This window comes from Eriocheir sinensis, chromosome 35 (genome assembly GCF_024679095.1).
Source record: "Eriocheir sinensis breed Jianghai 21 chromosome 35, ASM2467909v1, whole genome shotgun sequence".
Lineage (NCBI taxonomy): Eukaryota > Metazoa > Arthropoda > Malacostraca > Decapoda > Varunidae > Eriocheir > Eriocheir sinensis.
The window spans coordinates 6,597,893-6,625,538 of record NC_066543.1 but is presented as its reverse complement, the minus strand read 5'-3'; the positions used below and the strand labels follow the sequence as shown (position 1 = coordinate 6,625,538).

The following is a 27,646-nucleotide window of genomic DNA, read 5'->3' as shown; positions in this document are numbered from 1 at the left end:
CGGGTTCTAATGAGTGTTTTTTTAGGTTCATGTTACAGAAAAACAGTCAGACTACCCACCAGAGTCATAAAACTACCCCTGGAAATGCCTCAAAATCTTACGAAAGCCTAGTCAAATATGTGAGCTTGTGTTTCGAAATGTTTAATAATATGACCCTAAGACTCGTTCGCCTCTGACCTCGTTCCTCATAGCCTATGCACTACGCACTTATTTGCTTTGTCGTAACTTTAGACAACTATTTCCAAGGCCCACGAAGGATATAAGTCGGGTGTTCGTGAGTTTTTTTTTCATGGTAATGGTGTCGGAGCTTTGTCAAACTATCAACTGGCTCATAAAACTACCCATGGAAATACGAGTACTAAAGCAGCCTCTACGAAAGCCTTATCAAATGTGGGTGTGAAAGATTTTTTTGCTTTTTTAAACTAAGACTCGTTCGCTCACCTTTGACTTCGTTCCTCTCAGCCTATACACTACGCAGATTCAGTTACTTATTTCTAAATAAAGATTCGTGTTCTCAGACGATTTCGGCTCTCACAACCCATTATTTCCAAAGTACACAAAGAAGATAAGTCGGACAAAGGAGATAAGTCGGGCTCTCAGGGATGTTTTTAACGTTCGTGGTGTAGAAGCTATCACCAGACCTATTAAGCTACCAAAGGAAATACCAACATTCTCTGCGAAAGCCTTATCAAATGTGGGTGTTCAAACTCCGAAATGTTTGAGCATGCGGGCCTAATTATGAAACGGTGTGTCTGGCGAGGCGAGGCGTGGCCGTGCATGCATTCCAGCGAGCGTTTGCGGCATTACTTCCGCTAACCTCCGCTAACACGTGGAGGAGCCAACCCGGTTCAGCCCGGAGAGCCTCAATCTGATATACTTCAAATATTAAAATAAAAACTGATTAACTTAAAAACTTTTTTTTGTTGTTGCCTTTTCCACTTTTTACAAAAAGCATATTCACATAAACCTCTCAGGGGATCTTATTACGAACATCATAATAAGTATTTTGAAGGAGACTGGGCATATGAATATGGATTTAGTTGTGACAATCACACTGATGAACTTCCTTTGGTCCTTCTCATTAAAAATATGTTTAAAATGGATGCTTATCAGATTATTACAAATTACTTAGTATGATTACAAATCGTCCATACTTGAAGTAGCAGTAGTGTATGTATGATCAATGCCTAGCTACAGCATTACATCACAAATAGTGTGGAAAGAGATTCGAGAACTATTGATAATATAATTTTTGTTTGCGGTTTGCGTTTGCGGCGTCAAGTTTTGTGGCGGAAGACTGCAAATATTGTGTAGCTATTTGCGATAGCGGATTTACGATTGCGATTTAAACTAAATCTCGAAATTTGCGGAATTGCGATTGAGAAAGTTCTGGAATAAGTCAGCGGATTTGTGATAGCGGACGTTCAAATTCGTTAGCGATGCCCAGCTTTGAATTTCACACACTCTATTACAGGACGGACAGTTTATCTTCCTCTGCAGTAGTTTCTGGGCACGAGCTTTGTCATCGTCATCCAGCCGTTGCTGTCACCAAAGTCGTCGACGGTGTGGTTGTTCTCGTCGTCGTCGTCGTTGTTGTCATTGTTTTTGTTGTTGTTATTGCTGTTGTTTCCTACAATCGTCACGTACCAATCCGCGTTGTTATTACTTTCCTTGACATTTAATTATTCGTGCCGGCAACCAGTGAAGTTGAGGGTATAGATGTATGTGTATATACGTATAACGTTCGGTGGATGGCCGATAATTTTCAAGGTCACTGTACAATTAGCATGTTGCAGCCTTGGTCAACCTTCGTAGGCACGAGAATAGTCCAAGGCGAGCAGGGCGCCGAGTTGCTGCCCACGTGAACATCAGCTTGAAGGAGGCGCTGCTGGCCCGCCTGTTGATCAGTAAACACACGCGCTGAGTGAAAGCATCGTGCTGCCATGCCTCGCGTCGAGCTGACGGACGGACAGCCAAACTAACATTAGGAATCGCAGTTAGGGCGCCAGGTGGAGAGGTGCAATTTTAACTTTTGCCGGAGCAAGATGGAATGCACTAACGTCAGGCAGAGACGGAAAGGTGTGGAGAACGTTGGGAAAGGCATTAGCCCTGAAGTGGACTAATAATGGCAGGTAATGATGATGACAATGAGTAAACTTGGCCATGATTTACGTTGTGTTGCTGTTTCATGATAAATAACAAAAAATAGCTATAAAAAACTTGCAGGCTCACTGATTAAGAATTTCCTGCGATCCATTTGTTTTTGTTTCCTTTTTATATCCAGCCCAATGTCACTCATTATGCCTCGCCGAGTAAAGATGATTAACGCCTCATCATTCCTGGGCCACCGAGCCACTCTGTAACACTGCTCTTCGATTGATCTTCCTGCGTCCCAATTTTACTGTCAGCACAGCCCTCACGACCCATTTGCAAAGCTCTCGACAGTGATACGAGCTGTGCGCCTCCCGTCATCTGGTAGTTCCTTATCTATTTGCTGAGCACTGGCGGCCCACATAAATGTCTATCGTAATCCAATACTGAGTCACGACGCGTATATTGAAGAGCCTTCCACTAGGACATGCCGTGAGCTGATGAAGACAGACGCAGCGCTCCCTAACAAAGAATAAGTCCCGGCCAGCCTCTGCTCGTGGGCGTGGCTGTGCACGTATAAAAAGCTGCTCTTCGTGGCCTCTGCTGAACGCTATCGACTTTTCCTTCTCCTTGGCAGTCAGGCCGCCATGAATACACAACACTTCTGGGCTGCGGTCTGACTAAGCTTTTCCTGGCAGGCCACATTTATGTCTAATTCTCGGAAGGCAACAATTTTAGCGATGAATACTAACATTCTACTCACTTTCCCTCCGGACTCGTTGCATGTGTGCGGATTTCTCGCGCCAGCATGCACTGTACACTGTATGTTTGCATGTTGGTGTTTTCGTGTATAAAGAAACAGATCAAGAGCCAAACAAATGTATATAAATTTCCGTGTGATGTTGCTCAGACAAAGAAAACGGGGAGACGTCAGCACACTGGAGACATTTCACAGTGTTGTCTTTTTCTAAGTCTCAGGTGTCGTGTTCAGCGTCTGGCGGCCATTTGCGCTCATGACATTCCCATTCTGTGTGACCTCGCCGCGGGTCCGGACAAGGCTTGCTGGGGCCTCGCATTGCCATGACTTCCCTGAATGACTAAAGTTCGCAACCTCCGTCGGCCTGTACATGTTGCTGTGGAGCTATGGAGATGTACATCGACATTCTCAATTCAAGATGTACACAGCAGAAGAAAACGTTCGACAACAACAAATAAAGCTCTTGCAGAAGTAGTAGGAGCATTAGTGATAGTAGTAGTAGTAGTCACCGTTGCCAGATTGTCGTACTCAGACCATAGTATTTACCGGTTTCTGACGCCTAACTATTGCCAAGAAACATCAGGAATGAACTATTTTAACGATAATTCTAAGTGAATCTCCTTATTGGGGTCCACGAGACAGTTTTTGGGTCGGAAGTCGGTAAATATAAGAGGCTGAGTAAGACAATCTGGCAACTTTGGACTAGTAGTAGTAGTAGTAGTAGTAGTAGTAGTTGTAGTAGTAGTTGTTGCTGTGGTGGTGACGCAGTGGTAGGCGCCACAGAAGGATGTAATATCAGCAGCCATTACGGAGCTTTCCCTCACCCAATCTCTCTACCACAGACCTATAATTAATAAATAATCCTCTTCGCCTGCCTCCTTCTCCTCTTCCTCCTCCTCCTAATCCTCCTCCTCCTTCTCCTACTCCTCCTCCCCCATCGCCTTTATCATACTTCCTTCTTTAATACCCCTTTCACCTTGCTGTTTCGTCGTCGTCTTAGTCTTCCTCTTCCTCTTCCTCTTCCTCCTCCTCCTCCTCCTCTTCCCTTTCCGCAGGGCCGGGAGCACACAACCGATATTCAAACTCTTCTTTTTTTTCACAATCACTTTCAAAACAACGTATAAAAAAGTTAAGATATGAAATTTTCATGCAATCACCGTGAAACTTTTCCCTTAAAAATAGTGTGTGTGTGTGTGTGTGTGTGTGTGTGTGTGTGTGTGTTGAAAAGGAGTAGGAAAAAAAGGAAGAGGAAAAGGAGTAGGAGGAAGACGGCGACGGCGACAACGACGAAGAAAAAGAAAAAGAAAAAGAAGAAGAAGAAGAAGAAAAAGAAGAAGAAGAAGAAACAGAAGAAGAAGAAGAAGAAGAAGAAGAAGAAGAAGAAGAAGAAGAAGAAGAAGAAGAAGAAGAAGAAGAAGAAGAAGAAGAAGAAGAAGAAGAAGAAGAAGAAGAAGAAGAAGAAGAAGAAGAAGAAGAAGAAGAAGAAGAAGAAGAAGAAGAAGAAGAAGAAGAAGAAGAAGAAGAAACAGAAGAAGAAGAAGAAGAAACAGAAGAAGAAGAAGAAGAAGAAGAAGAAGAAGAAGAAGAAACAGAAGAAGAAGAAACAGAAGAAGAAGAAGAAGAAGAAGAAACAGAAGAAGAAGAAACAGAAGAAGAAGAAGAAGAAGAAGAAGAAGAAGAAGAAGAAAAGAAGACGACCAAAAAGCAGAGAGCAAGAAGAGGAGGAGGAGGAGGAGAAGAAGGAGGAGGAGGAAGAGGAGGGGAAGGAGGAGGACCCAACATTATGAGTAAAGTTCCATGAGCGACAACAGACGAACTTTTAATCAAGAAGAAGCTTACGGTATTTAGGAAGAAAGATGATAAATAAAAGAAAAATACAGAGAAGAGGAGGAGGAGGAGGAGGAAACGAAAAAAGACATGAAAGAAAAAGCAAGCAACAGAAAGTAAAGTATGTATGTATGTGTGTATGTATGTATGTACTCGTATTTGTGTATGTAAGCACGTCACACGCAATGCCAAATGTGACCAGCATGTATGTGTGTGTGTGTGTGTGTGTGTGTGTGTGTGTGTATTGGGGGGGGGTACTTACTTGAGCCTGGCGTAGAGACCGTTGTCGGCGCGCGCGAAGAAGGGCAGGGAGTGAGCAAGCACCCAGGAGTTGGAGGCGCCGCAGTCGAAGAGCGGCTCGGGTGCCCACTTCCCGTCCTCCGCCCGCGTGAGGGTGAGAGGGGCGGGGGACGCACCATCCTCGCCCCCCACCATGCTGCTGTTGATCCTCCGGCGGGTGAAGCTGAGGAGGAGGGAGAGAGGGGCGTGAGAGGTGATGCTGAGGGAAGAGGAAGGGAGAGAGGCAGAGAGATGGAAGAGGAGGAAGGGAGAGAGCGGCGTGAGAGGTGATGTTGAGGGAAGAGGAAGGGAGAGAGGCAGAGAGATGGAAGAGGAGGAAGGGAGAGAGGGGCGTGAGAGGTGATGTTGAGGGAAGAGGAAGGGAGAGAGGCAGAGAGATGGAAGAGGAGGAAGGGAGAGAGGGACAGAGATGGGAAAGATGGGGAGAGAGAGACAGATGGGAGGAGTAAGGAGAGAGAAGGTGAGAGAGATGTAAGAGGCGATAGGAGTAAGAGGGAAGAGGAAAGAGGAAGGGAGTTGAAGGCGAAAGAAGCAGGGAGAGACAAGGAGAGAGGGATGTGAGTAAAGATATGTGTTAGACAGTTAGAGGGAACAGGAGGAGGGAGAGAGGCGGCGTCAAAAGAGGCAAGGAGACAGGAGGGAGGGAGAGGGGCGTAAGAGATGAGAGGAAGAGGAAGCAGGAAAAGAATGTTAAGTATGAGACAATAGATTGTGGAGGGGAGGGAGGAAGGAATGGAAGACAGGATGAGGGAGAGGGAAAGGTAGGAAAGAGGAAGGAAGGGACGAAAGGGAAAGTAAGACAGAAAAAAAGCTAGAGAAAGGGAGAGAGGGAGAGAATGGAGGGAAGAATGAGGAAAAGGAGGGAGAGCTAGGAAAGAGGGATAATAAGGGAGAAAACTTGAGAGAAAGAGAGAGGGAGAGAAGGAAGTGTGAGGTTAAAGAAAAGGAAGGAGGTAAGATGAAAAGGAAGAGACAAATGGAGGAAAGGAGAGACAACAAGCGATGGAAAGGAAGGAAAGTGGAGGAGAAGGAGCAGAAGAGGGAGGGAGTGGAAAAAAATATAGGGATGAGAAATGATAAAACGAGGAGGCGGGGGAAATGGATAGAGAAAAGGGGTAAAAGAGAAGGAACAGAGGGGATAGAACAAGAAACGTAGGAGGAGGGAAAAGAACGAGGGAATAATGGGCGGAGGAGGAAGGGACGGAGGGAGGATAGAGGAAGAGTGAACATGTTAAGGAGAAAGGGAGAGAAGGAAAGGAAGGAGGTGAAGAAGGGAAAAAGGGCAGACCTATGAGGAGGGAAGAGATGGAGGGAGGGAGACAGAGGGACGGAGGGAAGAGATGGAGGGAGGGAGAGAGAAGGAGGGAGGGAAGACTTGTTACTGATGCCGAGGGAGAGATAAAGAGAGGGAGGAAGGGTTAACGAGAAGATCAAGAGGAAGGAGGAAATAGGTACGAAGGAGAGATTGAAAGTCTAGCTGCTGAAGGGGAAAGAAAAGAAGCAGAAGGGAGGGAGAGAGGGAGGTAACGGAGGAAGGGAGGGAGGGAGGGAGGAAAGATATTGTTACAGCCCCTGAATGAGAGAGGGAGACTGGGGGGATAAGGAGAGAGAGAGAGAGAGAGAGAGAGAGAGAGAGAGAGAGAGAGAGAGAGAGAGAGAGAGAGAGAGAGAGAGAGAGAGAGAGAGAGAGAGAGAGAGAGAGAGAGAGAGAGAGAGAGAGAGAGAGAGAGAGAGAGAGAGAGAGAGAGAGAGAGTGTGTGTGTGTGTGTGTGTGTGTGTGTGTGTGTGTGTGTGTGTGTGTGTGTGGAGTCAGTTTGGAAGCAGGAAGGAAAGGAAGTGTCTGAAGGAACGAAGAGGAGGAGCAGGAGGAGGAGGAGGAGGAGGAGAAAGATGAAGATGAGGAGTAGGGAGGGAGGGAGGGAGGGAGGGGAGGGAAGGAGGGAAGGGATCGAGGAAAGAGAGTGCAAATTGGAGGGAAGAAGAAAGAGGAAGGAGGGAGGGAAGGGAGGAGGGAAGGGAAGGAGGAGAGTGTGAGCTGGGAGTCTTGATACAGCTCTAGGAATTAGGGAGAAGGAGGTCATAACTGCTGGCGGAGGAAAATGATGGGAGGGTTTACTACTGACGAAGGCGAGGAAGGGGGAGAGGAGGGGAAGGAGGGGAAAACATTACTGAAGGGTAGGGGAAGGAAGGAGTGGGAAAGAGAGGGAAAAGAAGAGGAAGAGAAAGGGGAGAAAAGAAGAGGACGGAAGGGGAAAGGAGGGGAAGGAAGGAGTGGGAAAGAGAGGGAAAAGAAGAGGAAGAGAAGGGGGAGAAGAGAAGAGGACGGAAGGGGAAAGGAAGGGAAGGAAGGAGTGGGAAAGAGAGGGAAAAGAAGAGGAAGAGAAAGGGGAGAAAAGAAGAGGAAATATTACTATAGGGCAGGGGAAGAAAAGAGGCGGAAAGAGAGGGGAAAGGAGAGGAAAGGGAGCGAGCGGAGGACAGGAAGAGGGCAAAAGGGGAAGGCCTTGATGAGGAGAAAGGGGAAAAGGTAAGGCAAATGAAGGGGATAGGAAGAAAAGGGAGTAAGGAAATAACAGGAGAGAGAGAAGAGAAATTATAATACGAAGAGGAAAAGGAAGAGAAGGAAGGGAAAGAAAGGAGTAAAGAAAGAGGGGAATGAGAGGTACACAGAACGGGTGAAGGAGGGGAAAAGGTTATCGAAGGGGAAGGAGAAAAGAAAGGGAGGAAGAGAAAATGTGAGAAATACGAAGATGAGAATGTAGAGAAGGAAGAGAAAGACAAGAGTAAAGAAAGAGGGGAAAGTGAAGAACAAGGAACGGAGAAGAGGGGGAAAAAAGGGAAGGAAAAAATGAGAAAAGAAAGGAAAGGAAAAAAGAGAAAGTGTGAGAAAGGGAAGGAAAAAGTAGAAAAAGAAGGGAAGGGAAAAAGAGAAAATGTGAGAAATACTAAGAGAAAAAAGTAGAAAAAGAAGAGAAAGAGAGGAGTTACGAAAGAGGGAAATGAGAAAAAAACACAAAACAGAGGAAAGAAAGGAAAGATTACTGAAGGGGAAGGAAAATGAAGGAAAAAAGAAAGTAAAGGGAAAAAAAGAGAAGGGTAAAAGATAATTTCAGGGGAGAGAGGACAGTGGAGGGGTGAGTAGGGAAAGATAGGAGAGAAAAAGAACAACTGGAGGAAAGAAGAGAAATGGGAGGGAGAGAGAGAGAGGGATGCTGAAGGAGAGTTGCATAAGAGGGAGAGAGAGAGAAAAGATGAAAGGGAGAGAAAGAGGAAGAGGAGAGAGGAAATAAGAGGAAAAAGTTAAGAGAGAATTGTTATTACACGAAAGAAGAGGAGAAGAGGGAGGAATGGAAAATAGGAAGATGAAAGGAAGAGGGAGAGGTAGAGGAGGAGAAAAAGATAAGAGGAAAGAGTTAGAGAATTGTAATTACATGGAAGAGGAGAGAAGGAGGGAGAGGAGAGGAGGAGAGGAGGAGAGGAGGAGGAGGAGGAGGAGGAGGAGGGATGAGAAAACTAGTTCTTAATGAGGAAATAAATTAAAGTGAGAAATGAGGGTTTTGATCTGAACGAGAGAGAGAGAGAGAGAGAGAGAGAGAGAGAGAGAGAGAGAGAGAGAGAGAGAGAGAGAGAGAGAGAGAGAGAGAGAGAGAGAGAGAGAGAGAGAGAGAGAGAGAGAGAGAGAGAGAGAGAGAGAGAGAGAGAGAGAGAGAGAGAGAGAGAGAGAGAGAGAGAGAGAGAAAGAAAGAAAGAAAAATGGATGAAAAGGAAGGAAAATAAAGTAAAAGAAGAAAATGGATGAAAAGGAAGAATGTAAAAGAAGAAAATGGATGAAAAGGAAGAATGTAAAAGAAGAAAATGGATGAAAAGGAAGAATGTAAAAGAAGAAAATGGATGAAAAGGAAAGAAAAAAAGTAAAGGAAGAAAAATGGATGAAAAGGAAGGAAAAAAAGTAAAGGAAGGAAAATGGATGAAATGGAAGGAAAAAAGTAAAGGAAGAAAAATGGATGAAAAGGAAGGAAAAAAAGTAAAGGAAGGAAAATGGATGAAAAGGAAGGAAAAAAAGTAAAGGAAGGAAAATGGATGAAAAGGAAGAATGTAAAGAAAGAAAACGGATAAAAAGGAACGAGGAATGAAAAGAAAGAAAAGTGGATGAAAAAAAAGAAGCAGGAAAATAAAAAGAAATAATTAAAGAAAGAGCGAAGCGGATGCTGGATGGAAGACGAAAGGAAGAGTAGAAGAAAGAAAATAAAGAAATAAAACAGAAAAAAGAGAAAAAATAAGAAATATGGGATGAAAATAAAAAAAAATAAAAAAAGGAAAGAAACGGATGATGGATGGAAGTAAAGAGGGTGACTGGACGAAAGAAAGAAAATAAAGAAAACAGAAAGAAGAGAAAAAAAGAACGAAATACTGGATGAAAGGAAGGAAAGTTAGGAATGAAGGAGAGAAAAGAAAGAAGAATAAAGAGAAATTAAGTGCAAAGGAAAAGGAGAAATAAATGGGAAGAGAGAAAAGAAGGAAGAGGAAAGAGAGGAAAGACGAAAAGAAGGAAAAAAAGGAGGGAAGGAAGAAAGGAAACTGGAAGAGAATGAAGGAGGGAAGGAAAGATGGAGAGAAAATAGAGCAAGGAAATAGCAAAATGATGGACATGGAAACGAAGGAAAAGAAGAAAGTGAAAGAAGGAAAGAGGGAAGAGAGTGAAGAAAAGAATGCAGGGAAGAAGAAAGAAAAAAAAAAGGAAGGAAGGAAAGGGAGGAATGTAGGAAGGAAGAAAGAACAGAAGGAAGAATGGAGGGAAGAAAGTGAAGGAAGGAAAGAAGGAAGTGAAGGAAGGAACGAGAGAAGAAAGTGAAGGGAAGAATGCAGAAAGGAAGAAAGAACAGAAGGAAGAATGGAAGGAAGAAAGTGAAGGAAGGAAAGAAGGAAGTGAAGGAAGGAAGGAGAGAAGAAAGTGAAGGGAGGAATGCAGGAAGGAAGAAAGAACAGAAGGAAGAATGGAAGGAAGGAAGGAAGAAAAAAAGGATAAAATAAGAAGAGAAGAAAGGAGGAGGAAAACGGAGAATATACCATCCAACTCAACATGCAAGAACCCCCCCCCCCCTCTCTCTCTCTCTCTTTCTCTAAGCCCAAGAAACATAGTCCACCATAAAACTATATTCAGGGCTAAGCTTCTTTCATGTTAGGAGTTCATGGCGGTGGTGGTGATGGTGGAGGAGGTGGTGGTGGTGGTGGTGGTGAAGTGGAGGAAAATTCAAAAGTGGTTGGAGGGAAATGATAGTTTAGTGATGGTGGAGGACGGTGCGTGTGTGTGTGTGTGTGTGTGTGTGTGTGTGTGTGTGTGTGTGTGTGTGAGAGGGGGGAGGGAGGGAGGGGGGAGGAGTAACATCACGCAACAGAAATATTCATAACTCTCTCAAGAGTCATAGGAGAGTCGCATTTTTAGTCCCTCCTTTCTTTTATTCTCTCTCTCTCTCTTTTTCCTCCTTGTATTTTCCTTTTTTCCCTTCCTTCTGCCTTTTTTTTCTTCTTTTCCTCTTCTTACTCTTGTTTCCTTCTCCTTTCCTTCATTCCTCAACTTCACCATTTCTTAATTCACTTCCCTCTTTCCTTACTTTCCCTTTATTCTTATTCTTTCCACTTCCTTCTTTTTTTCACCCTTTCTTCCTCGCTGTCCTTTCCTTCTTTTTTTCCTTTTTTTCTGTCTTCTGTCTTCTGCTTCCCTTCCTCTCTGTCGTTCCTTCCTTCTTTCCTTCCTTCCTTCCACTCCTCTTTCTAGCTCTCTTGTTTATATATCTCTCTCTCTCTCTCTCTCTCTCTCTCTCTCTCTCATGACCTACCAAACAGCCAAAACAATAACAACGCCATCAACAAAAACAACAAGAAGCAAAACAAGAAACAAAACAAAACAAACAAGACAAACAACAAAACAAACAAAACAAACAAACAAACAAACAGACAAACAAAACAAGAACTTCGGCAGGAGCTTTGGCGTCTGAGCAGATTATGATGACACACACACACACACACACACACACACACACACACACACACACACACAGTCAAGGAGTCGAAAATAATAGTGAGAGTGAAATGAACGCAACACCTTCAAGTCGAGGAAGAGGGGGAGGAGGAGGAGGAGGAAGAGGATGGCGGCGACGACGACACAGAGGAGGAGGAGGAAGAGAAGGAGGTGGAGGAAAAGGACTTGGAGGAAATAAGCCACATTAACGATGAAGAGGAAGAAGAAGGAGGAGGAGGAGGAGGAGGAGGAGAAGGAGGAGGAGGAGGAAGAAGAAGAAAAAGTAGGGGAGGAGGAGGAAGGGGGATAGGAGGAGGTGATGATGGAGGAGGTGGAAGATGATGAATAGATGACAAAGGGGAAGGAGGAAGAAGAATGGGGGCTCAAGGAGGAGGAGGAGGAGGAGGAGGAGCAGGATTTAGCGACTCCCTTGCTTTAGTCCATTTTCCGCGAGGCGTTGCCATGGCGACCGCGGCGGTGTGCAGGCTGCCCCCGGATTGGCCCTTTGAATATACTCTTCCTCGCCCCCCTCACCCCCTCCCTCCTCCTCCTCCTCCTCTTCCTCCTCCTATTCCACTTCGTCTACTTCTTCTCCCAACGCCCTTGTCCTCATCCTCTTCTACGCCTCTTCTTTCTATCTTCTTCATCCTTTATTTCATTCTCCTTTCTTCCTCCTCCTCTTTTCCTTATCCTCCTCCTCCTCCTCCTCCTATTCCACTTCGTCTACCTCTTCTCCCTGTCGCCCTTGTCCTCATCCTCTTCTACGCCTCTTCTTCCTCTCTTCTTCATCCTTTATTTCATTCTCCTTTCTTCCTCCTCCTCTTTTCCTTATCCTCCTCCTCCTCCTCCTCCTCCTCCTATTCCACTTCGTCTACCTCTTCTCCCTGTCGCCCTTGTCCTCATCCTCTTCTACGCCTCTTTTTCCTCTCTTCTTCATCCTTTATTTCATTCTCCTTTCTTCCTCCTCCTCCTCCTCCTCCTCCTCCTGCACCTGTATCCTCCTCTCGTCATTCCCTTTCCCTCTTCCTCCTTCATTACCTTTTCTTTCTCGTTCCCTTTTTCTACTCCTCTACTTTAGTCCTTTCCTCTCTTCCTCTTTGTCGTCTTCCTCCTCCTCCTCCTCCTCCTGTATATTCATCTTTCTTCCTCCTTCTCTTCCTCCTTCATTACCTTCATCATCTCATCCCCTGTTCCTCCTCCTTCTTCGACGTCGCGTAACGAATTGATTTTTCTGTGACCCTTCTAAAGAGACGTTGAACTCTTTCTTCTCCCTACCTACTCACCCTGTCTAATAATAATAATAATAATAATAATAATAATAATAATAATAGTAATAATAATAGTAATAATAACAATAATAATAATAATAATAATAATAATAATAATAATAATAATAATAATACTCTCCCGGGCAGCCTTACAACTTACCAGACGCCGCCCTGACTCAACCTATCTTGCTCTTTATCATTCTTATTTTCTCCTTTTTTTTTGGCAAATCATCCGACCTTATAAACACCTTCCTAACCTAACCTAATCTAAATTCTCTATCCTCTCTACTCTTCTTTTTGTTGCTCTTTACCTAACACAAAACTCGGCACTATTTGCTTGATCTAAATTAACCTAACCTAATTCTATGTCATTCTTACTTTACCACTTGTTACTCTTTACCAATCCAAAACAAACACTGACAATTTACCAGACTTAAACAATTCTAACCTAACTTGCTCTTTATCATCCTTACTTTTCTGTTTTTTCTTTATTGTCGAATCATCTCCGACTTAGCCAAATTTGCCTGACTTATTCCCTCCCTAACCTAACCTAATCTAATTCTCTAGCATTCTTTCTGTCCCGTTTGTTGCTCTTTACTAAACACAAAACTTGGCACTATTTGCTTGATCGAATTTAACCTAACCTAATTCTTTGTCATTCTTACTTCACTTCTTGCTACTCTTTACCAATGCAAAACAAACATTGACTAGCTATTTACCAGACTTAAAACAATCCCTAACATGACTTAGCCTACCATTCTTACTTTCCAGCTGATTACTCTCTCTCAAACCAGACATAACAAGCCTTTATTTGCCTAACCTAAACCCTGTCTAACCTAACCTAACCTAAATTTCTATCATTCTTACTTTTCTGCTTGTTACTCTCTCCCAAATCAAACTTAACTCTACTATATTTACACTATTTGCTTCACTAATCTAATCTACAACGTCACCCCTCTTATAGCAACCTAATCTTCTTTACATAAACAACCTCACACCTGGCAGTCTATCCATAACCTTGCCTGACCTATCTCGGCGTTATCTACCTAGCCTAAACTATCACATTCTTAACTTCACATAATATAATCAAAGCTAACTTTCTCCTTCCTCTTAGTTTTCCATCAATCATTTTTTTAACACTAACTTTACCTAACCTAACCTAACCTAGCTGTACGTCTCTTTCCTTTCTTTCATCCTGGATACTCTGTGTGTGTGTGTGTGTGTGTGTGTGTTTCCAGATATACAAAAGATCAAAAGAGTGAATGAACCGGGATATGATCACAAATCCAAACACACACACACACACACACACACACACACACACACACGGGGGAGCGGAGTCTTCCTTCATAATAATATTGAAAGCAAATTCTTGAGACATCCGCGACGTACAAAAGAGAATTCTATTTATTCTTTTTTCCTATTTTTAGTTTCAGCTTCAGGAAGGGACATCATATTAGTATGTCTCAGGTGCTTTTGTCTGTTTGTGTGTTTGTCTATCTGTTTGCTTGTGTGTGTCTTTGTGTGAATTTCTGTCTATCTGTCTGTCTGTCTGTTTGTTTACGTCATGTCTGTTTGCCTGTGTTTGCTATCTGTTCATGTTTGCCTGTTTGCTTGTGTGCGGGTGCCAGTTTGTCTGTTAGACTCTCTCTCTCTCTCTCTCTCTCTCTCTCTCTCTCTCTCTCTCGGACTGAGCTACAATATATAAATGGACATCCCTTTGCTAGGCTAAGACCACAACCTCATAACAACCGAATAGCTTGAGAGAGAGAGAGAGAGAGAGAGAGAGAGAGAGAGAGAGAGAGAGAGAGAGAGAGAGAGAGAGAGAGAGAGAGAGACCACTATAGCACTGCCCACGTATCAATATTCATGGACACAAAATACACTACACCGATGCCTAACCAACCCCTTCTCATACCACTTTGAAATCCATTATGAACAGGAAGCGTTACATGCCCCCGACGCTTGTGTGAGCTGATGGTACCATTCCCGGGGCGCAACGTGAAGGGTAACGGTTGGCGATGGAACGAAATGGCACGTAATGGTCGCTAGCCTGGGAATCTCAGCACACAACAAGTAACAGTAGTAGTAGTAGTAGTAGTAGTAGTAGTAGTAGTAGTAAAAGTAGTAGTAATAGTAATAATAATAATAATAATAATAATAATAATAATAATAATAATAATAATAAAAAGCTATGAAGCCAACTCTGCTATGATCTTGCTTTTCCCACCACCACCACTACCACCACTACCACTTAACTAACACCACTACTACTACCATTACCACGCCCACCACTACCCTCAACCACCACCCTCGCCGCCACAACACCACCCTCGCAGCCATCGCATTCACATTACGCCCAAATCCTCCTGAATCCCACTAATCGATGGCTTCAGGGATTGCGCCGATTTTCTATAATGGTTACGATGCTTTATAAATTCCCTTCGGGCAATAAAGGAAAATATATAGACGTGACGCTCCTCCTCCTTCCCCTCTCCCTCCCTGTCCCTCTCCTTTCCTCCTCCTTCACTCTCTTCCTTTACCGTCCTTACTTCTTTTTCACCAACTATCCCTTTTCCTCTCCTTTTCCTTTCCCTCTTTCGGTTCCTTTTTCATCCACAGCCCCTTTCCCTCTCCATCTTTCCTCCCTTCCTCCCTCCCTTTCCATCCTTCCTCCTTCCCTTTTGTTCTCCGTTTCCCTTTTCCTCCTTTAGTCCTCTCACTCGTTGCCCCTCTCCCTCCCTTTCTTCTCATTTTTTTTCTTTCCCTTTTTCAGCCATTTCTCCTCTCCCTTTCCTTTCCTTACTCCCCTCTCTCCTGCTCCCTCGGTTCCTCTGTTTCCCCAACCCTCAGAAGCAAGAAATCAGCAAAAAGACACGGAATGACCTTCCCCGCGATGCATGATACTGAAAACACAACTATCTTCCCTTGTTGAGGACGGGAGAGTAATGTTGAAGGGGCAGGCTGCTGGGAAGGAAGTGTTAATGAATAGAAGTATGGAAAGGAAAGGCTGATGGCTAGAAATACAAATGTTTGAGTAGAAATGGAAAGGAAATGTTTATGGCTAGAAATGGAAAGGAAATGTTTATCGCTAGAAATGGAAGAGAAATGTCTGAGTAGAAATGGAGAGAAAATTCAAATAAGAAGTGGAAAGGAAAAGCTTATGACTAGAAATGGAAGGGAAATGTTCATGACTAGAAATGGAAAGAAAAGTTTATGAGAAGAAATGGAGAGGAAATGTTTATAAATGGCAGAATGAGAAAGAAACGAAGAAAAATACCAACTTCTGGGTAACAAACAAAAATAAACAAACAGACAAACAAAAAAGCAAGAAACATTAACTCTTTTTCTCTCCTCGCCGCCACTTCAACATTTTCTCGCCCACCCATTTTTTTTTACTTATTTCGGCGAGAACAATTCCGCATCGCTTAAACCTTGACACTTAAAGGCTCTTCTAGGCCCTCCTGAAGTGGCGACAACAGGGGCCTCTCTCTCTCTCTCTCTCTCTCTCTCTCTCTCTCTCTCTCTCTCTCTCTCTCTCTCTTTTCTCATATTTCTTGTTTTCTATATCAGTTGGATCATCTCTCTCTCTCTCTCTCTCTCTCTCTCTCTCTCTCTCTCTCTCTCTCTCTCTCTCTCTCTTACTCATTTTCTTGCTCGTTATATCAATCGTATTCTCTCTCTCTCTCTCTCTCTTTTACTCATTTTCTTGCTCGTTATATCAATCGTATTCTCTCTCTCTCTCTCTCTCTCTCTCTCTCTCTCTCTCTCTCTCTCTCTCTCTCTCTCTCTCTCTCTCTTATTTTCTTGTTCGTAATATCAATCGTATTATCTCTCTCTCTCTCTCTCTCTCTCTCTCTCTCTCTCTCTCTCTCTCTCTCTCTCTCTCTCTCTCTCTCTCTCTCTCTCTCGCCTGGAGTATCATGCACACACTCACACCTCTTTGCAAAAACCTCTTCTCATAACCCTCCGGCGCTGGCCTTTGTTTTATCAGCTCATTCTCTTATTAAATTATTCACTATATTATTAATCCGCATATTTACTTATCTTTCTTGCTCTGCTATTGTATCTGTTCGTGCATCCATATATCGACTAATCATATTATTATTTCATCTGTCAAAGAAGAGAGATAAGAACAGAAAGAAAGAAGAAAAGGTGGAGGAAATGATGCCAAAGAAGGAGGAGGAAGAGGGCGAGAACGAGGAGGAGGAGAAGGAGGAAGAGAAGGAATAGGGAGAGGACGTGAAAGAGGAGGAGGAAGAGGTGGAGAAGGAGGACCAGGATGAGAAAGGAGGAGGAGGAGGAAGAGGAGGAGGAGGAGATAAAAAAAATCCGTGCACAGCCACAAACTAACATCCACCAAAACAAATAAATCTTCCCGTCTGAGAGAGAGAGAGAGAGAGAGAGAGAGAGAGAGAGAGAGAGAGAGAGAGAGAGAGAGAGAGAGAGAGAGTGTGTGTGTGTGTGTGTACAGTACTATTTATAGACACATGATGAATGGATAAATCAATGGTTTCCTTTGGCGTTCATGATTTGCCCGTTTCAGCCTCATTCATCACCCACAACGAGCTCAAAGTCGAGTAGTAGTAAAAGTAGTAGTAGTGGTAGTGGTAGAAGTAGTAGTAGTAGTAGTAGTAGTAGCAATAATAGTAGTAGTAAAGTAGTAGTAGAAAAATAGTGGCAGTAGTTTATCTCCTAGTAACAAAATAAATTAATTGCAACCTCAATGGCACAAACTTCATTCACACACAAAAAAAAACTACCCTTCCACTACACACACACACACACTACCCCTCCCCCCCACACTCACACATCTTATAAAAAGCGCGAGAGGAGTAAAGTTAAATTTTACTAATGAGGGACGGAAGGCTTTTAACACGCTCTCTCTCCCTTTGACGGAAAACTCACGCCTCGCTAAATGGGCAGGGAGGAGACAGTCGCCATTAGGGAATTAGAAAAATGTAAGAGAAAAATATTGATAAGAAAAAAATGTGTGGAGGAGAGGGAAGTGAGGGCGAGGAACAACTAGACCGTGACATTGAAATCCTGGGTGATGGGACGACGCAGTGAAGACTAGACGAGGCAAAAATGGAAATGAGACAGCGTGAGAGGAAAGGGGAAGGAGTGAGAGGAAGTGTTGAAGATTAAGAGGAGTGGGTGAGGGGTCGGAGAAGGGGGAAGATAAGTGATATAAAAGTAAGAGGAAGAGATATGAAAGTAAGGAGATATGAACAGAGTAAGGAGATAGGAAGGTAAAGAGACAGAAAGAGATAAAGTAAGAAAATAGGAGACTGGAAAGTAAGGAGATAAGAAGAGACGGAAGAATTAGAAGACAGAAGGAAGGGTTAAAGATAGGGAAGGAAGGAGAAGAGAGATTAGAATAAGGAGGTGGGAGGAGTAAATAAGGAGTTAATAAGTAAGTAAAGCTACGGTTACACTAGTCACTGTTACCCCTGGGCTGGACGATTTTGCCTGGGCTGGAAGCCAGCCTTAGGCCTGGCTTACAAGGCGAGTGGTCACACATAAGCCTACCCAGCCCAGGCGCCTGCGCTCTTTCGCCAAGGCCGTCCAGATGTAAACAAAGCACGAGTCAAGCGAGTGTGAAGGTGCTGTGTTTTATTAATTTGTGTGCCATTAGTGATCATTAATTATACAGAAAAACTAATAATTTAATTATATAATATGTATATATTTTATTATATAGGCTAATTTGGTTTTAGCTGTATGTTTGAATACTGCAGTATCTCAATACCTCTGCTGCGTCCCACCCTTGCCAGATTGTCGTACTCAGAGCATAGTATTTACCGGTTTCTGACGCCAAACTATTGCCAAGAAACATCAGGAATTAACTATTTTAACGATAATTTTAAGTGAATCTCCTTATTGGGGTCCACGAGACAGCTTTTGGGTCGGAAGTCGGTAAATAAAAGAGGCTGAGTAAGACAATCTGGCACTTTGCACGGTGCGCCCAGCCATACCACTGGGAGAACAATGATCCAGCGCGTCCACTCGAAATAATGAGTTAGAAGAGTAAGGAGAAAGGAGAGTAAGGGGAAGAGATAGAAAAGGGGAGACAGAAAGAAAGGAAGAAGATAGGAAAGTATGAAAAAATAGCAAAGTAAGAAGTAGGAAAGTAAGAAAAGATAGGAAAATGAAAAGACAAGAATAATAAGTAATGAGAGATGAGGCAGAAGATAGAAAAGAAAGATAGAATATATATAAAAACAAGGAGAGAAAAAGTTAGGATAGGAAGAGAGAGAAAAGTAAGAGGAAGAGATAGGAGAGTAAAGAGAGGAAATACGAAAATAAGCAAAAATAGAAGTAAGGAGTAGAAAGATAAGAAAATAAGAGATAGGAAGATTAGAAAGTAAGAAGAGACAGGACGCAAAGAGGATAGAGAAAAAATAGAGAAACAGGAAAGTAAGAGATAGAGTAAAGGAAAGAGATAGAAAGTAAGAGGAGACAGGAAAGTGAGCAGAGGAGAAAGAAAAATAAGAAGATAGGGGAAAGTAAGCAGAAGAGAAAGAAAAATAAGTTGAATTAGGAAAGTAAGCAGGAGAGAAAGAAAAATAAGAGAAAGGAAAATTAGGCACAGATATAGGAAAGTAAGCAGAAGAGAAAGACAAGTAAAGAGAGAGATGAAATTACGGAGAAAATATAGAAAAGTAAGAAAACAGAAAAGTAAACAGAAGAGAAAGGAAAATTAGAGGAGGAGATAGGAAAGTAAGCAGAAAAAGATAGGAAAAAAGAAAAGTGAGGAGAAGAGAAAGAAAAATGAGCAGATAGGAAAGTAAGCAGAAGAGAAAGGAAAATTAGGAGAGGAGATAGGAAAGCAAACAAAGGAGAGAGAAAAATTAAGAAGAGAAAGGAACGTACGAAGAAACAAAGGGAAAGCAAGAAGAGATGTAAAAGTAAGCAGAGGAGAGAGGAAAATTAGAAGAATGACAGGAAAGTACGCAGAAAAGATAGGAAAAATTGAAGACATAGAAAGGTGAGTAGAAGAGAAAGAAAAACGAGAAGAATGGAAAGTAAGCAAGATAGGAATATTATAAGAGATAGGAAAGCAAGCAAAAGAAACAGAAAAATATGAAGAGAAAGGAACATACGAAGAAACATAGGAAAGTAAGAAGAGATGAAAAAGTAAGAAGAGATGAAAAAGTAAGCAGAAGAGAAAGAAAAGTAAGATATGAAATTACGGAGGAAATACAGGAAAGCAAGAAAAGATGGAAAAGTAAACAGAAGAGAGAGGAAAATTAGAAGAGATAGGAAATTAAGGGTCAAGGAAGAAGACGACAAGCATCAGACTGACTAATCCATCACCCTCGGCGGGCCAAAGGGCTTCGGCTCGCGCGCTAAGAAGAGGAATATTCGCCGCTCGCTCACCGCCACTCCAGTCACTCCTCAGACCGGGAAAAAAACACTGCTCTGCAAACACTACTCCGCGACCTTGTGATGATGGATTAAACTAGAATTCTTATGATGCAATGAAGTGAAATGCTCCCGATCTGAGGATGGATATTTAAACGTTATTTTAGACTATATAATTCATTGTTTTGTCCCGGTTTAGTTTTCCAGTTTTTTTTCTAAGATGTGAGTTGCTGTTTAGAAGGGTAACATACAAACTGGGGAACTTCTCTCTCTCTCTCTCTCTCTCTCTCTCTCTCTCTCTAATCATTTCCCCTTAAAATAATGCGCAATATTTTAAAATATATTGCACCTTTTCATGTCGCAACTAAATTTTCCCGTTTTTTTAAAAGATGCGAGTAATTTTTGGAAGGCTGCGCACAAGCTGATGAACCGATCCTACATTAAGAAAACAACAACGTATATCTCCCTGTTCGAAGCTGCCCTGAGACACATTACGGGCGGCGGCTGGACGGTCAGGCGTGATCGATGCGTCTGTGGCAGCTCATACGCCCCCGGGTCTCGCCGCGGTATGTAAAATAAGGGAGATTCGTCCGCTCGGGGTATGGTAATGTATGCGAGGAGCCATCTGGAGGCGAAAACAGTGCAAATGGAAGCAGCCTGTGACGTGATACCATGCCGGAATTGCTCTTTCTCTCTCTCATATTCCTCCCCTCTTACTCTCTTACCGTTCATCCTCCTCTCCCACAGACCCACCCTGCAATATACCCCCCTTCTCCTTTCTTGTTTCTTTTATCTATCGTATCATCCTCTCTCTCTCTCTCTCTCTCTCTCTCTCTCTCTCTCTGCCAGGACAAATGGTGCCTCATCTATGTTGTTCTGCACGCGGGATGATAAATCGCAAGAGGAACCAACTGAAGGAAGCACGCCGTGACCTGCTGCCAGAACCCTTGCCTTGCCTCCTGCCCTCTCAAAGACACGGTGACTTATTGAGCTTTATATGTTCGGGGTCTAGTTTACTGAAGGTCCACGAGAATACGCAGCAAAATGAAGTAAGTATGCCTCGTCGTGATACTATGGTCCCTCTCCCGTGCTTCTATACTTCCTCTCCCATTCTGAAAACCACAAAAAGACACGGTGAATTAATGAGCTTTATATGCTCGGGGTCTAGTTTACTGAAGGTCCACGAGAATACGAAGCAAAATGAAGTAAGTATGCCTCGTCGTGATACTATGGTACCTCTCCCGTGATTCTATACTTACTATCCCATTCTGAAAACCACAAAAGACACGGTGAATTAATTTATATGTTCGGGGTCTAGTTTACTGAAGGTCCACGAGAATACGAAGCAAAATGAAGTAAGTATGCCTCGTCGTGATACTATGGTCCCTCTCCCGTGCTACTATACTTCCTCTCCCATTCTGAAAACCACAAAAAGACACGGTGAATTAATGAGCTTTATATGTTCGGGGTCTAGTTTACTGAAGCTCCACTAGAATACGAAGCAAAATGAAGTAAGTATGCCTTGTTGTGATAAGATGACCCCTTGCTTCTACCTTCCTCTCCCACTCTGAAAACCACAAAAAGACACGGTGAATTAATGGGCTTGATCTGTTCGGGGCCTAGCTTAATGAAGTACGGACATGAGAAAACGAAGCAAAATGAAGCATGTTTTTGTCATAATACCGTGGACACTTGCTGCTACCTTCCCCTCCCCCCACTCTCAAGGTACGATTAGACACGGTGACCTGTAGCCTGCTTGCTCTGCGTGGGGCCTAATTAATGAAGTACATACATGAGAAAACGAAGCAAAATGAAGCATGCCTTGGGATACTTTTGGTCCCTTGCTGCTTCACCCCCCCCCCCCCCTTTCCCTTACCCCCTTTACTCTGCAAGATACGGGTACAGGCGGCTTCGTCCGTCTTACTCTGCACGATGGAGGGGGTGGGGGTATGATAAAGTGCACGGGAAGCCACCAGAAGGCAAGACATAGCACAAGAGGAATGGCAAGACGTGACACTGGAACTCTCTCTCTCTCTCTCTCTCTCTCTCTCTCTCTCTCTCTCTCTCTCTCTCTCTCTCTCTCTCTGTCTCGGGCCATGATGAATATACATGAGGAGCGAACCATCAGAGGGCAAAACGAAGCGTATCTCAACTTGCTACCAAAGCCCTCGCCACTCCCTCCCTCAGGAAGGTATATACACGGCGTCTCATCCATGCGTCTTACCTAACCTAACCAAACCCTCGCTATTCCCACCCTCTGAAAGGTAGCTATATACACGGCGCTTCGTCCATGCATCTCACGTACCCTAAACTAACCTGATACCAGAACCTTTGATACTCACTCCCTCTGCTACCCCCCTCTCTATGGCTAACGGCACCTCTTTTATGTATGATGCCTAATATAACCTAACCTGATATCAGACCCCTTCTTACTCCCGCCCTCTGCTGCCTCCCTCAATAAGGCTACCGGATCCTGTTACCAGACCCCTTGCTACTCCCCCTCCACTGCCTCCCTCTGTTGGACTTAAGGCACCTTGCTCTTGTACCTAACCTAACCTAACCTGAAACCAGACCCCTTCCTACTCCTGCCTTCCTCTCTATAGCTAACGGCACCTCGTCGATCTCTCAGGCGTGGAGTGATGCCCGAGAGGATCTAAGTCCCGGAGGCTGCTGGGCTCACAGACAAAGGACCTTCTTCTCTGATATAAGACTTTTCGACCGCCCGACCCTCTGTGACGAGAATGATCACTCGAGGAGGCAGCTTTGGGACACAACGAGCCGAGGGTGTGGGAGTGTCACTGAGGACGAGCGGGAGGGAGCCTTGACATAGGGCCAGTTTCACAGTTCCCCGTGATGGGTTAGTAAGCTCCCAAACCAATACCAGAGCCTTCGTAATTTCCTTGTATAGTGTCTGGTGTTTATATTTAAGTTCACAAATTTGACGAAACTATACAGGAAAAGTCTTGAGTATTTAGTGTGGCATCGAAGACCTCACCATTTTGGATTGTATGGGATTCTATAGTTTGGTTCGGGCTGTTACGAAGACACTGTGTTGGACTGTGAAATCGGCTCATAGCGACGATATGCGGGTATCGGCTACAAAAACATGGTCATATTGCTGTTGTCATTTTAAAGTTTATCGCTACAAGGTCGTGTCCTCTTGTGTCATGTAAGGTTAACATGTTTGACGAGCAGGAGAAAACCTTGACATAGCGACGATGATGTGGGGTTGCCTTTGTAGCGGCTCCCAATACATGAGGTTGAATTATTGTCGTTCTAGTTTCTTGCTGTGCCCTTCAAGGTTATCATGCTCATTCAGGAGTTATGATGTTGGGTATGATCACGAGGAAAAAATGGAGGGCCTCGTTCACCCCATGGGCCTTTAACAACGAGAGGGGAGGAGGAGAAGGGGAGAGGGCAGAGGGAGGCAGCATCTCTACGCACTGGCGAGTCTGAATCCAGTGAACCCGTGAGCCGTGAGATGAAGGACCGAACGAGCCTACCAACAGCTGTTCCTCACACATGCTAGTCAAACGGAATAACAAAGTAATGGTGGTAGTAGTGGTGATGGTGGTAATTATAGTAGTAGTAGTAGTAGTAGTAGTAGCAGTAGTGGTGGTGGTGGTGGGAAGAGGATGGCCAAAGTAATAGGAGCAAAGTTTAATGAGCGATAATCTGTAAACTCTAATCTTACATAATTGAGTTACCAAGGCACCCGCCCCTTCCTTCCCTCTCTCCTTACCTCCTTCCCTCTGGACCTACCTTCCGCCTGCTTGGCCAAAATTACCTGCTTCCGTCTCCCTAAGCCCCTCTTCATCTTCCACAAACTTCCTTCTCTCCATCTTCTCCACCCTGCCCTTTGCTTTCCATCCTCTGAACCTCTTTTCTGCCTACTATGCCCTCCCCCTTTCCCTCTTTGTCTTCTACCTTGGTCCCCTCTCGTCTTTAAATCCTCTTCATCTCTTTTCCCATATTTTCATCTTATAGTCTTTTCCACTCTTCTCTTTGCCTTCCTTCCCTCGGGTTATCACTCCTGCCCTTCCTTCCTTCCTCCTCCCTCACGCTGGTAAACTCTGGAACAATCTTCCTTCATATGTATTTCTTCCTCCCTACGACTTGAACTCTTTCGAGAGGGGGGTATCAGGACACCTCTCCTCCCGAAATTGACTTCTCTTTCGGCCGCTCCTCTCTAATCTTTTTTAGGGGCAGTAAGTAGCGGGCTTTTTTTTTCATTACAGTTTTTTTTTAAGCCCTTGAGCTTGCTGAAAAAAAAACTTCATCTTCCTTTCATTACACTTTCACAATCTCTTCCACCTTCTGTTTCTCCTTCCTTTTTCCGTGTAACGTATCTAGGTCTCTCCTCCTTTCCATCCCTTCCCTCCTTCCTCCCTATCAGTTATCTAACTCTCTCCTCCTTTCCATCCCTTCCCTCCTTCCTCCCTATCAGTTATCTAACTCTCACCTCCTTTCCATCCCTTCCCTCCTTCTTCCCTGTCACTTATCTGCTATCTATCTATCCTCACCCTTCTCTCCTTCCTCCCTATCACTTATCTCTCTCTCTCCATCTTCCTCGCATATATCCTCACCCTCCCCTCCCTGCCTCCTCACCTGCACCCCCCACGTGACTGCAACCAGCTAATTAGGAGGGAGAAGCCTGCACAGCTCTCAAGGGGCGCCGGCGGGAAAGATATTGAGTGCTTCGCGACGTTCCCATGTGTGTGTGTGTGTGTGTGTGTGTGAACGATCAAAAAAGGGTGTCTAGGTGCTCTGAAACTGACACATGATTGGTTGAAAGACGGAGATAATTTAATGGGGAGGTAGATCTTTAGACATAAGTAAACATTGTTAGGGAGTCGTTGGAGCAGTGAGGTTCGATTACGGTTTCGTGCTGCTTGATACCGTCCGCAGCTTCCTCTTGCTTCCGCTTGCCTTGTGAATTACTTGCCCTCACTGTTACTTCTTTACGCACATGCTTTGTCTACTTAGTAAAGCCTTAAGAAGATAGTCTATAATTCTCTTTTCTCGATAAAAGATAATTACGGGGGACTTGCAATATTGTCGGCGGAAGGGAACTGATGCTGAGAGAGAGAGAGAGAGAGAGAGAGAGAGAGAGAGAGAGAGAGAGAGAGAGAGAGAGAGAGAGAGAGAGAGAGAGAGAGAGAGAGAGAGAGAGAGAAGGCTGAAGAGCAATACGGAGAAAAAGTAGGAAAGGTGGGACAGGTGACAAGTGAGAGGAGAGACGGAGGAAGGGTTCGGAGGCAGCAGAAGCAATGAGAAGAGTGGGGGGTGAGAGGTACGTGGGAGGGAATGAGAGAAGCGTGGCAAGGGGAGGCAGGGAGTAGGGGACAGGAGGGAAGGGCGAGGTGGAAGGGTGGGTGGATGGGGGAAGAGTCGCTTTGTCTGATTAGGGAACGAGTGGCAGTGGCAGCAGGATGAGACACACACACACACACACACACACACCTGTAGGAAGTGTGGGCGGTGAACCACTTGGTGTCCTGGTGGTCGGGGTTGTCGATGGAGTGATTGTGTAGGGCCGCCAGCTCGGTGGTGGCCACGTCGCTGCCCGCCCGCCGCCACCCGTACGCCCCGAACACCTCCTGCGGCTCCTCCTCCTCGGCGGGGGCGTGGTACTCTCCTCGCAAGAAGGCTACGGCGGAGGAGGTGATGGAGGGCTCGTGTTCGAGGACGGCACGCACCAGGGCGTGGAACACGTGCGTCGGGTAGGTGGGTTCGAAGCCCTCGGGAACGCCCACAAACAGGTTGTTGAGGAGGTTCGCCAGACGCAGAGCCGCCCGCGTTTCCGTCGTGAACTTGTCCAGCTGTGAGGCGGGCACCATGAGGTCCAGCGTGCGGCGGGTGCAGCCCTCGCTCACGCCCTGCTGCCCCTGCTGCTGCTGCTCATCGTCAAGCTCCTCGGGTGCCCTCCCCTCCTGCTTCTCCACGCCCAGGAGCCGCAACACCCGCGTCAGCTGCCGGTCGCGCGCAGCCACCTGTGCCTCGTGCTGCAGCGGGTCCTCCTCGTCGGCCAGAGCCAAACACACACACACGCACGCCCACGCCGCCGCCCACAGCCATGGCCGCCGCCCACCCGTCATGGCGCGGCACCACCACGCCCGCACGCCTTCCGCACTCTAGCGTTGGAGCTTCACCATCACCGCCCTATGGCGCGTCCTCGATGTCCACCACTCGCCCCGAAGTCACTGGAGTGGCCGCGTCCCCTGGCGTGTGGGCGGCGTGAAGGGCGGGGAGGCAGGAGTGTCGGCCCTGCCAACCACCTGCATAGAGGCCGTCTCAGGGGATGCTCTTGGCCGCGGGTAACCCGAGGCGCTGTAACTGAAGATTTTCGGAGGTTCACAGCATCAGCATCACATTAGTACAGCGCGCATCAACAAAGACACCAGACCCATTACGACACGAATTTTGACGCTGTTTTTGTGGCGTGCGTAGTGTGGCAGCCTCTAAGTGTTGCCTGCAGCCGCGCGAGCGTCCGGGACCCGCAGACCCGCCCGGGGATACTCCACGATTGAGCATTCACGGCCTTGCATTTTGACAGAGTAACCTTTTCTCATGTTTGGGGAGCGAGATCGACATATCCATCCACATCCGAAGTTGTCGAGTAACTGAGCGCCGCCGAGTCGCTAGCCCAGGCAATGCGTAGACCACGGCCGCGCACACTCCCTCCCACCTTTTTTTCCCTTGCCTTTCTCGTACGCTCTTAGCTATAGCCAGCCATGAATACGGCAGTAGTTTCCACGATGACAACTACAAACACCTTCCCTGCTCCTGCTACATCTATTACTCTGATTTTGTTGATAATAATACTTTTCTTCCTATTCTATACACAATTTCCTTGTTCTTACTACGCTGCAGTAACAATAAGCCGACTACCTCTACTACTACTACTACTACTACTACTACTACTACTACAACTACTTCTAATCAACGCCAAGCCCCTCCGTTGTCACTAAACGTTTAAACTCTCCATTATACGTTAACACACTGCCAGACAGCGCGACACCCGAGTCAAATACGCAAATGCCGTATCCAACTTCCTTTCCCTCAGCTTTTATACACGTTGGATAAGTTGGACAGAGCGGAAGGCAGACGCGAAGGTTCAGAGCCGTGACGCCGCGTATAAGTTTGTTAAATTTGCATTCATTCCCTCCGGCTGCCTCCACCACCAAGGCGTGTGTGTGGCTGGGACCTGGTGGTGATGAAGGCTGGTGTGGTGGCTGGAGTTTGTGGTGATTGTGGTGACTGTGATGGTAGTTGGTGTTGTTGATGGAGGGAGGGTACTAATTGTGGTAGTACATGTGGTGCATATAGAAGTAAGGACAGTAATGGTAGTGATGGTGATTGTGGTGACGTGGGTATTGTGGTAACGGTGGTTCTTGATCGTTGAGTGGTGTGGTGATGATTGTCGTCCTTGTGGTTGGGGATGGTTGTGATGAAGTTGAGCGGGGATGGTGATGATGGTGGTGGTTACAACTGTGGTGACTGCGGTGGTGGTGATTAGGCTAATGATCAGTATTGGTAGTGATGGTCGTTTTGGTGATGGTAGTGGTAAAGGTTTGGTGGTGATAAGGGTGGTGGTGGTAGTGATAATAAAAGAGGGTAAAGGGACTTGGTTAAGAGGTAAGGGGGCATAATTTTGAAGTAGAGGGGCTTGGCGAAGGAGTAGATGGAAAAATACTTGCTGAATGTGTGAAGGGGGCTTAGTTTGAATGAGTACGATGGGCATTTGAAGGGTAAGCGAATATCAGTAAGGGTGAAAAGATCTGGATTGAGGGAAAATTATTATGTGGTTGAGGGAGTTTATAATACCAGTCCGAGAGAGAGAGAGAGAGAGAGAGAGAGAGAGAGAGAGAGAGAGAGAGAGAGAGAGAGATTAGTGTAACGTTTAGAATACAGTTTTGCGTCTAGTTTCAAAGTGAATAAACACTGAGGGCAAAGATCGGTAGGCAAACCTCCTTCTTTATTATTTATTTGCTAATCAACTCTTTTCCTTAACGA

At 45.0% G+C, this 27,646-nt stretch overlaps 1 protein-coding gene across 2 annotated transcripts in view; it reads right to left on the bottom strand.

The window, feature by feature from the left end:
- Positions 1-26,387, bottom strand: part of LOC127007318 (probable G-protein coupled receptor 158) — a 185,512-nt gene extending 159,125 nt beyond the window's left edge. Inside the window, exons 1-2 of one of the 2 annotated variants that reach the window (XM_050878124.1) lie at positions 25,094-26,387; positions 4,938-5,138 (exon numbers count right to left, since the gene is read on the bottom strand). In XM_050878124.1, coding sequence (XP_050734081.1) covers positions 4,938-5,138; positions 25,094-25,728 — 836 coding nt within the window. In that variant the 5' untranslated portion in view covers positions 25,729-26,387. The remainder of the gene's footprint in view (positions 1-4,937; positions 5,139-25,093) is intronic. The other variant, XM_050878123.1, reaches the window with a different exon arrangement.
- Between the last annotated feature and the right edge of the window lie 1,259 nt (positions 26,388-27,646).